General features: G+C 31.9%; 1 protein-coding gene across 3 annotated transcripts; it reads right to left on the bottom strand.

Moving 5' to 3' along the window:
* Positions 1-6867: 6867 nt before the first annotated feature.
* On the bottom strand, positions 6868-9890 carry LOC132728914 (uncharacterized). Of its 3 annotated transcripts, XR_009625544.1 has the most exons (3): positions 9713-9890; positions 9168-9472; positions 6868-8570 (listed from the first exon to the last, which is right to left on the bottom strand). XR_009625544.1 is itself a non-coding variant. In XM_060714635.1 (2 exons), the coding sequence occupies exons 1-2, from the start codon at positions 9343-9345 to the stop codon at positions 7773-7775; spliced, it is 801 nt and encodes a 266-aa protein (XP_060570618.1). In that variant the 5' UTR covers positions 9346-9890; the 3' UTR covers positions 6868-7772. The 3 variants fall into 3 exon arrangements, 1 of the variants encoding a protein (XP_060570618.1); XR_009625543.1 differs by having other exon boundaries at positions 9168-9890; XM_060714635.1 differs by having other exon boundaries at positions 9343-9890.
* Positions 9891-10766: the final 876 nt, after the last annotated feature.

The following is a 10766-nucleotide window of genomic DNA, read 5'->3' as shown; positions in this document are numbered from 1 at the left end:
GCTCTTTTATAGTTTTACTTTTCACCTCGATTCTAATTGCAAAGTTGTCTCAATATCAGGTTCTTTTTTTTAGAACACATCCGTCAAACAGTGGCTTAGTAAGGTTTTATGAATGTCCATCCACATTAATACACTGATGGTCACTCCTTTGCCTCTGTTGAACATGGTCAGGATGTTTGTCCCAAATATTTCTCGGACGAGTCCTAATATGGACCATTTCATTTCGTGAGAAAAAGTAGTTTACAGTGCCCTAAATCTTAACTCTCTAGAATTTATGTTTTCACCGCAAATTTTATGAAGATTTGCCAGGAAAATTGTTTTGATTGGTTTTCTAGGTCTTATTCCATTATTGGTCATCTGATTTATGAATGAATATTATTTGTTAGATTAAGTTACAAGATTCTTGCAAGACAGACACATTTTGATACATTTGTGAAACTTGATTCTTGCAATATTCTGTATGAAATATACATTATTTCTCCTACAGGAAAATGTGAGAAGAAAACAAATTAAGGAGCTAGTTAAAAATATAGCAGAGCAAATAAAGAAGAAGAAACAGCTTATGATGGAAAATCCAAAAAAGGTAAAAATGAGACATTCAGTCTGTAACGTTACTCTGTTTACAATGGAAAATACAAGTATTTTTTCAAGAAACAGGTTTATGATTTATAAGTACAAATCCCTAGATACTGAATAATGATGTTTTACCAAATAAATTTTGCTTTGGTAGTTGCTGGGTCCTCCTAAAGAAGTGTAAAGAACATGTCCCATGCCTTAATTAGCTTGCAACAAAAATAATCATTTTAGTTTAGAAAAAACAGTCTTCATATATGTACATCTATGTCTGAGTCATGATTTAATATATAATAATTAAGGATTTAATTAACTCTTTAACTTTTAAAGCAGCATACTTCAAAAATTCATGAAAATTCTCATGAATATTATGAAAAGGAAAATATTGTTATGAACAAAGTTATAATCTACTTACAATCCACGTTAATTAGCAAAGGTGGTTAAATTGGCAAATATAGCCCTTTCGTTACGCGTTAGGAGAATTATGGTGATGCATACTGCAAAACCAGTGATTTATCCCAACATGTAAATTATAACTTAATTCTTGAATGTCTTTACTTTTCTTAAAATCTTAGCATATTTATCTTAAGTTTGAGTTTGTTTTTTTTAAATATTTTGACTCATCTGGAGGCATGCATCTTTAATGCTTAAAGTCATCTACTATGATACTTTGTGCATGTACAACTTTGTTCTTTTGTCAGTTTACGTGCCATATAATCCTAATTAATATAAAAATCAAGTTAAGTGAAATGGTTGATTCAATTGCATTAATTCAGCATAACTTATTCAAATATAAATAAATAAGAAGTTTCACACTATTGTCTTTTTTGCGTTCATTGAACGCTGCCTTAACTTGTTGATTTTGTTTATCATTTTTTTTGGAGGAATGAAATATGAGAGTACCTGAATCAGTTGTATTTTGATATCACTATATATACATGCAATGATATGTAATTAATATGAAAAATAAGACAGCTTGTAGTATGTAATCATTCAAAATATTACTTTTTTCCTCTCCAAATTTAATGTTTTATGTAATGAAACTTTACTATAAATGTATGTTAATATGTGAAAATACAAAGAGTACAATAATTGATAATTATTAATCTGATATTGAGGAATCTATGATGAAAACAAGGATTTTTTTATAATTTAAAATATGACATTTTGAAGCCAATTCTTTGGTTTGTTTCTAAACATGATCAATAGGTGGAAATGTAAAATCACTTAAACATGAAATGGTTCTACCAAATCGATAAAGATTTCTTGAAAATGACAAATAACAAATGTTTGACTTTTCATTCTTCTAAAGCATTTGTGCAATGTTTGACTACATAATATAAAAATAAACACTGTAAATAACCTACATACAAAATCTTCTTTTATTCTATTAACAAAATAATTCGAAGCACTAAGATTCAAAAACAGTTTGAACATTTATGATTATTTTGGCACAGAACCGACATGCAAATAACAGTCAAATTTAGTATTCGCAAGTAAAATTATCACCAAGGAGATAGGGTAATAGATGAGCAAGCTGCGAGACTTCTTACTTCTTACATGTCTGTATAAATCAAATGATGCATACTTCTTAACCCGTAATACACACTACATAAGCCGTATTACATATGTCATGATACAAAATACAAAAGTCAAAATACATAAGACATAATACAAAAGTCAAAATACATAAGACATAATACAAAAGTCAAAATACATAAGACATAATACAAAAGTCAAAATACATAAGACATAATACAAAAGTCAAAATACATAAGACATAATACAAAAGTCAAAATACATAAGACATAATACAAAAGTCAAAATACATAAGACATAATACAAAAGTCAAAATACATAAGACATAATTCAAAAGTCAAAATACGTTCTGGTCTTTGTGATACATTGACAGAATGTTCATCTCTATAAATGTTTTATTTGAAAGCTGGTCGAGTGCAATCAAAAATTAAGTCAAGAAGTCAAATCAAATTAAGAGCATGCAGGTGTCTGTGTGTCCATCCGTCTGTTTGATGTCTGTGTCTCCTGCTACACAATAACTGTAACATGCTACTAAGTAGCTGAAAAATTAACATAACAATACAATTGCTTAATTTGCAATAATCAGATAACACAGTCATCAAGATCATTGGTTGCTCGCGACTGTATTTTAACACTGGGTAACATTTCTTTTGTGATTTTCATGAAACATGTTCAAAGTGTTCATAAGGTATTCTCAATATTGGACATTAAATAAGTGGTAAATACTAGATCACTTGGTTAAAATTTTAGTCTGGTAACTGTCTTTTGATTTTGTCAAAACCTAGATTAATTTAACGAATCAATGGATACGACCATTGCGTAAAATAATGTACTTGTTTGAAAGAAATAAACAGCAAGTTTTTATGTGAGTGACATATATTTTTGGGCGCTCTATTAAATGACGTATACATTTAAGTTTTCTATGAGATTCAGTTATGATGGTTGAAAGATTCATCAAATTTCTATATAAAACTATATCCCTTGGTGCATTTTCAATAAATTATCCTAGATAGCTTATTATTTCTTTTTTCAGAAACAGCGAGGTACTGGTAGACATGCCATATATAAGTTGCACCTTGGATGGCTTCATGAAACTCGTGGGAAGTTAAGACAAGTTACCACACGGAGAGGAGGTGGTACAAGAATATACGAATTTAAAATAGAAAAAGAGCAAACTGTTCAGACAGTTATAAATTATGCAACTAGCATTTTCTTTCCAGATGGAAAAAATGATATGGGAAAGTTATCAGATATGGTAGTGAACATGTCTACATATAACGGAGAAGTAATCTCAAAATTTGTCATGCCAAATGGGGACGAATGTAATTTGCAAACATACTTGAAGTCTATCGGCGTGTTTTCCTCTCAGTACTTTTTATATTTGAGAACATATAAAAAACAGGAAATTGACGGTAGAGAGCCAGTTAGACAGCATGTAGATGATAAAAGCATTCCGGTTCCTTTAACATCATTGATAGTAAATGACCAAACACCTGGTGAAATATGTGTAAAGTACACTAAACTTTGCAACTCATCATACACAGCAGAATGTTCACAAGAAATCTGTCAAACCATTGATGACTGCTTTCTTGACACAATTGTAAGTGATCCTGACAGAGAAAGAGATGGGTATAATCCACTGGAAAATAGTTTCAAAGTGACAGGCATAACAGTCAACAAGATCTCTATTTTGAGCCAAGCAGATCCGAGTTCTAACCACTTTGAATATCCAACAGCTACATCAAATGCAAAAGGAATAATTCATACACCTGACCAGATTGTGGGTTTTGAGAAGCAAGAAAACAAGGAAATCATACTTGGAGTACATTATAAAGAACATAATTCTGGTGCATATTTTCAGTGGTATAAAAACAACGAACTCTTTGCAAGTGGACCTGACCTTTGCTTAATCCCCGTAACTTCAGATCCTGGTGAATACTTGGTGAAGGTATCAGATGAAGATACACTTTATGAATGTGCAGCTGTAAGGGTGGACTCTCAAGCTTTGCTGGCAAAAAAAATAAAACTTTCAACAAACACTTGTCATGCAACTCAGGAGATTTTAACAAAAAAAACAACCAATCAAAAATTATATATCGAAATATCCCGAACCACTGCCGGCGGCTTATGCCGAAAAAAGGCGCTAAAACACTTTTTGTTTGCCTTATCAAACAAATATGGCTTAAGCCGGAATGGCTGTCTTAAGCCGGAATGTATGTCTTCTATTTCAATAAAGACTTATCACCAGAATTTGTATAACAGATTACTTATCAAAATATGAATTTCTTAGACTGCTCAACATCCAATTGAGAAATGAATGACACATTTAGCCTGTGGCAACCAAATGTGTTTTTTAGAATTTAAAAAATATGTTTGAATACAAAAATGACAATTACAAAAATGTAGAAAGATTATTTCATGAATTTTTATCGCATAAAGATTTTGCAAATTTTCATCGCATAACAATTTCCCCTCCTTTATTTTACTTTATTCCTATAAAGTAATTGCTAGGATATTCATATTGTAGTACCCAATACATTTTCAATTGAAATAATGCTTCATATGAACTCAAAAAACATGATATATACAAGTTATGCATGTGCACATATAAAATGTTGACAAAAATACAATCATATTACAGATGACATTTAATACAGCTATGATTTTTCATGACATACATAGTACTGCATTTTCATAACATGTTTACAAGTTTGAACATTTACAAAAAGAAGTTACATTTGAACAATGTTAAACATTATATACTAGTATACAGGTAATATCATAGTAACACACAGTCATGAATCATATAGTACATTTTGTACTTTGTTTATAGGTGCAATCCTCTAAAATTGCAAAGCAATAGGCTTTCAATGGTCTCATTAAAACTGTGGTATTAACAGGTTTTTATGTTTAACATAAAAATGCACTGAATATGTAGTTTTCATAATATTTCTCAAACGTTTAGATTTTAGACAATTCACTTTAATGTAAGGTGAAATGTGAAAAACTTGTTCATTCAGGATATTCTGTATCTTGAAAACATCCCAAGAGAATGTAACAATTGGGTTCCATAACCCTTGAACCTGAATACAGGAGATTTCCTGTGGAACAGTTATTTTCCAGTAGTTTGGACACAATGATAAGTTATGCAATGGAAAATGAATGCATGTTTTTCCATTGGTTATTTCAGCTATAATTTGTGTGGATCTGTTTCTAATTGTACATTTTTTATTACCAAAATGATCACTTAAATCATGGTAAGGATAGTAAATGTAAGTATATAATGTTCTAGCCTAATGTCTAAATTTTGCAAAAAATAACTGTCTGGACTTTGGGTTGTTGTTGGTTTCTTATACACAAAAGATGGTACTGTGGCTGCTTGAGCTGTTCTAACTGTTGATTTTTGCAAAATCGACAAAGTTATGAGAACTTTTCTCAGTTTCAAGGAAAGGACAACAATAATAATTAAAGAAAAAGAAGTTACAGCTGTTGTACAATACAGCAGTATGTCATCTGAAGAAGGCCAGTCATTTTGTAAAGCAATATCTCCAATGTCTGTGGATGTGCCACAATTTAAAATTTACAACCATTCTATGCAAAATATACTTGCTGATGATAGGAAAAATCATTTAAATCTGGAAAACATGGCCAAAGCTGCAAAAAATGATGCTGTAATATTTCAAACAATGACTGACTCAACATCCAATTGAGAAATGAATGACACCTTTAGCCTGTGGCAACCAAATGTGTTTTTTAGAATTTAAAAAATATGTTTGAATACAAAAATGACAATTACAAAAATGTAGAAAGATTATTTCATGAATTTTTATCGCATAAAGATTTTGCAAATTTTCATCGCATAACATTAGTAACAAATATTCATGTTTTGATATCCACCAGTAAGTTTCAAGGGTTGTTTGAATAAATTCTATGGAAAAACCTATAAAAGGGAAACAGAATAGATATGAGTTTATGTAATTTTAATTTACATAACTACTTCTTATGTTGTGTATGAATTTTAAATCATATACTGTAAAATCATTATTATTCGTGGGGCACAAATTTTCGTGGTTTTCGTGGGTAAGTCAATCCACGAATTTAAGATCTGACGAAATTTTATCCCAACAAATACTTCTTGCCATGTCTCCATTTAATACATTACAAACATGCATCAGCGCTTTTCCACTGATTTTTGTGTAATGAATGCCCAGAGGCAAGGATTAAATTTATTGACCAGTGCTATGTGATACGGAAAGATATGTACGGTAAGTAAAAATGCGCGGCAGTTAAATGTAAGATTACATTGCATTAGGTTATTTATTTTATTTTTTTTACAAGAAATTGAAAATCCACGAATTTAAGAACCCACGAAAATGCCCGTTTTGATAAAACCATGAAATTTTATGCCCACGAATATTAGTGAATTCGCAGTAATAGACAATTATATACATTTATATAATATACGATGTAACAATATTATAAGACATATATCCTGTAAAATCTGCATGTTTGGAAGTTACATTGTGGGCATCTCAGAACAACATTTTGGGAACAAGCATGTAACTAGTTTAGCCCCCTTGTATCAGATAGCTATCAGATCAAATAGCCTCGTGTTTCATTCTTCTTTGTATTACTTTAATGTCCTTGAATTGACCTCAAATAAGTAAAAGATTCTGGTTCAAAGGCACATAACTCAAAAGTGAGATCGCAGAATTTACCAATCCACTACGCAAAAGCAATTCAAAGTTAACATCTGATACTATCTGATAGCATTTGGTTTTGTTTCTTTTTCAAAATTGAATTTATTGCATGACTTAATTATTGTAAGATATAATAAATTGCTCTACTTTATGATTTTTACATACTCCTTTATTTAACTCCATATAAAAACCCATTTTGCGGAGGAACAAGCTTACACAACATTACGTTTCGTACTACAATCCATTTCTTTTAAACAAGGGGAAAGGGGAGCGGTGGCCTCTTGGTTAATGTGTCTGCCCCTCAACCTAAGGACTATGGGTTCGAGTCCTACTCGAGCCATCTCCATGTTTCTTCATATGACACCAGTACTGGTTGGTTCAAGGGTTTTGATTAAAAAAAAACCTTGGCAAGAACTTGTTCCGCAAACGATCTAAATGAATTATATTAAATATCTGATACTTGAAGAGAATTTATTCAGAGCACATATGAGAGAAATTATTCCATGGCTTCATCAATAAGTTCCAGTAGTTCCCTGTATAGTTCTAGAGCATCTTGTACATCCATGGGAATGCGGATGTCAGGCTTTAGTAATTTTACCAAATCTTGAAATTCTTTAATGCATGTTGTCCTACGTAAGCCGTACATTTCGCAACAAGCATCAACATCATTTTGATCTACAATCTTTCCATAATTGTGTCCGCCAAACAATTCCGGAACGAAGTACATTAAATCGGGTTTTCCATTTGGTACCTCAGAATTTCTCTGTTTACGTATGGAATGTAAGTTCCAATTAACCGCTATTCTGTCAAGCTCGGTCTGAATCAAGTGCATAAAAGAGAATTTCAAGCATTCAACATGTAAAGGATTTAATTCATCATACTCTTGATTGTCTTTCAAATCTTTGAAAAAGGAAATCCACCATTGAATTCCTTGGCGTCTCATAGTTCCCCACCAGGCCTCTATTCGTTGATTTGAAACGCCTTTTCCGTATATAAAACTTCTAAGTCCCGATATACTATCTGTATGAACGGTTGGAGCAAAGACAGAGTTGAATTTTCCGTTCCCTTATCACAACGAAAAATTCGGGGAACAACCCGAAGCGTCTTCAGCGCTTCAAGATAATACATAGCGATGACTGCAGGGTTGTTGTTACTTTGTGACACTTCTAGCCAAAGTATCCTTCTACTGTAACCATCAATAGCACTGTGTATACAAAAGCCATATGGTTTCAGTTTATCGTAACCGTCTACGTGCCATACATAATTTGGCCCCTTTATTCTGTACTTGCGTCTTTTAATTCTGTGGGCTTTCCGTAAATTAATCCCGTCAGGATCAATAGTTTTCATAAATGAAAGAACTTTATTTCTAGGAACTCTTAATTTATGTTCATTTGTCAAGCGTTTCCACATCGAACGATAACCAATGCACTGACCACTTGTCTCAATTTCCTTGGAAATATAATCAAGAACAATGTGATCTGGTGTGTATCCAGTTCGACGTCGTAAGTTGTTACATTTAAGTACTCTATTAAGCTGTCGCAACGATATTTTAATGTTATTTAAAACAAACAACAAAAGAATAATTTCCGAATATGAAAACCCACAGTAAAAATAGTGTTTCACTAATTCAAGTCGTGTACTTCCTGCTGTCGATGTGTCTGGTATGTTTGAAGGTGTCACTCCTAATACAGAGTTAACCTGTTGTATCCAAAGACAAAACCAAAAGCTATGGAACGCCAACATATTCACTTGTGATATCTGGAAAACAGAGTACGTATACATATAAGCTCTTATTCATACTTATAAGATGTCAGACAAAAAATATAATTTATAAAAACACTGCTGTATAAAATGTCAATTGCAATAATTATTCAAACATAGTTATCAGTGTGTATTTTTTTTATTTTTTTGAAATTATATAAATGTTGCTAGGAGAAAAAAGATTAAACAAAGACGGAGTTTGATTAAATGGCCTGAAAATTTTATACACAATCACGGAAAACATACCCTCGCCAACAAACCGCCGGTCTGTTGATATAAGCGGGCGGGTTGATAAGTAAGACTTTGACTGCTTAAATCAAAGTTGCACCGTATACAGGTACTGAACACTCACTCAATAACCTTTATATTTGAAATTAAAAAAGAAATTTAAAAGGGAGATAACTCAATAAAGTCACCAAAAGAATAAGAGTTTCAAGTTGTTAGGCCAATGCCTTACAGTTTTGGAAAAGAACTGAAACTGAAACAGATGCATGGAGAAGTTGCAACTAGTTGTACAGTTAATCCTAAATACTATAGTTGTCATGTCATAAACAAAATTAATTTCTGTAAATCTTTTAACAATTTAACTCTTACCAAAGCAGTCTTCTTTGTTACCTTTTGTTCTCCTACTGTACTCTGCAATTTGATAAAATATCATTATTCGGCACATTTGCCTTTGTACTTGTCTGATAAATCATAAATCAATTTCTTGTATTTTCCTTTGTAAAGAGAGTGTCACAGGTTGAAGATGAATGTCCAATATGTTTACCATCAATGGATCTCCATAAGTTAATCTTAGTCAATGTTTTCTGGGTCTTTTTTCTTCTTAGTGGCCTGCTATGTTCTGAACTAGTGCATGAATACGTTTACTACTCGCATTGTTTACTACTCGCATTTACCTGAAGGAGAAATAATTTATATTTTATACAGAATAAAGTTTCACACATGTTTTAAAAATGTGTCAGTCTTGCAAATATTTTGATACTTAAACTTTAACAGTTAATACGATTGTTGTGCCCTGTGACCTATTTTTTCATTCTGAGATGGCCCATATATTCGAAACCTAACCTTGTATGGGAGATAATTATTCAAGTTAGGAGAAATACAGTACTGTCATACTTTTTAAATTTAACACTTACCAAATCGTCTTCTGTTTCACTATCAGATTTACCTCCAACGTCCATGAAGGGTGCATGTGATGAAACTTGCCCTTTTGCCGCTTTTTTGTCAAGTCATAATACATAAGACAAAAGTCATAATACACAAGTCATTAGTCATAAGACAAAAGTCTTAAGACAAAATGGCACTTATGGGCTTCCGTAGGTATGTGATAAAAAAGGCTCGGTTTACTTTTTAGGGCCTGGTCATTGATACCTTATATATACACCCATAACACCAGCTTAAGAAGAAATCAACATTTGAAATAAGTTGATTAAACATTCGTAGATATGTCATTTCATATAGCAACAAAATGTCAGTTTGTCGTGATATGTCTTTATGATGTATGATGATATGGACTCACTCCTATCTTGAAACACAAAGATAAACCAACAAACGTGATTACATTGTCTCATAAATTATTCATAAACATAAAAAACCGATGAAACTTTGAAAACAAATGTGAAGATTAATTAAATTTTACCGTGCTTAATATGTGAGATAATGGACTGCTTTGATATTTGAACAAAACATTGTTAATGCAAGGCTTTTAATAGGACAATGTTAAAGTAAAGCGGTAAACAGTATAATGATATGATGTTGCGTAAAACTGCATGGATGTGCAAGCTCGTATGTTTAGACATAGTCAAGAGATTGTTACCTATGGTTTTAAATGATTTTAACATGAAAATATTCAACAATAAAAGTAAACCATTTTAAACCTTACCGTCAAAACTGAAGTTTATTCCAATATAAAGTATGTTTATAAATACGCCCCCTACATATAAGCTCAACGAAACACCTATGTATGACTACTACACAAAGCGGCCACATGTAAATATAGCGTTCGTTGAAACATAGCGTTTGTTGGTATCAGTAGATTACCGAGTACTTTATCATACGGCCAATTACTAGTGCACCATTTTGTATCTAGTACGTGTTCTGTCATAAAACAATGATACATGATCATTTCCATTTATAAATTATTGTGCAGCAACTATTATGAAGTTATCATAAAATCTTGGATGCATCTGA

Source organism: Ruditapes philippinarum, unplaced genomic scaffold, assembly GCF_026571515.1.
Source record: "Ruditapes philippinarum isolate M1 unplaced genomic scaffold, ASM2657151v2 ctg4122_1_1_1_1, whole genome shotgun sequence".
Classification (NCBI taxonomy): Eukaryota; Metazoa; Mollusca; class Bivalvia; order Venerida; family Veneridae; genus Ruditapes; species Ruditapes philippinarum.
This window is presented reverse-complemented; position numbering and strand designations above follow the sequence as displayed.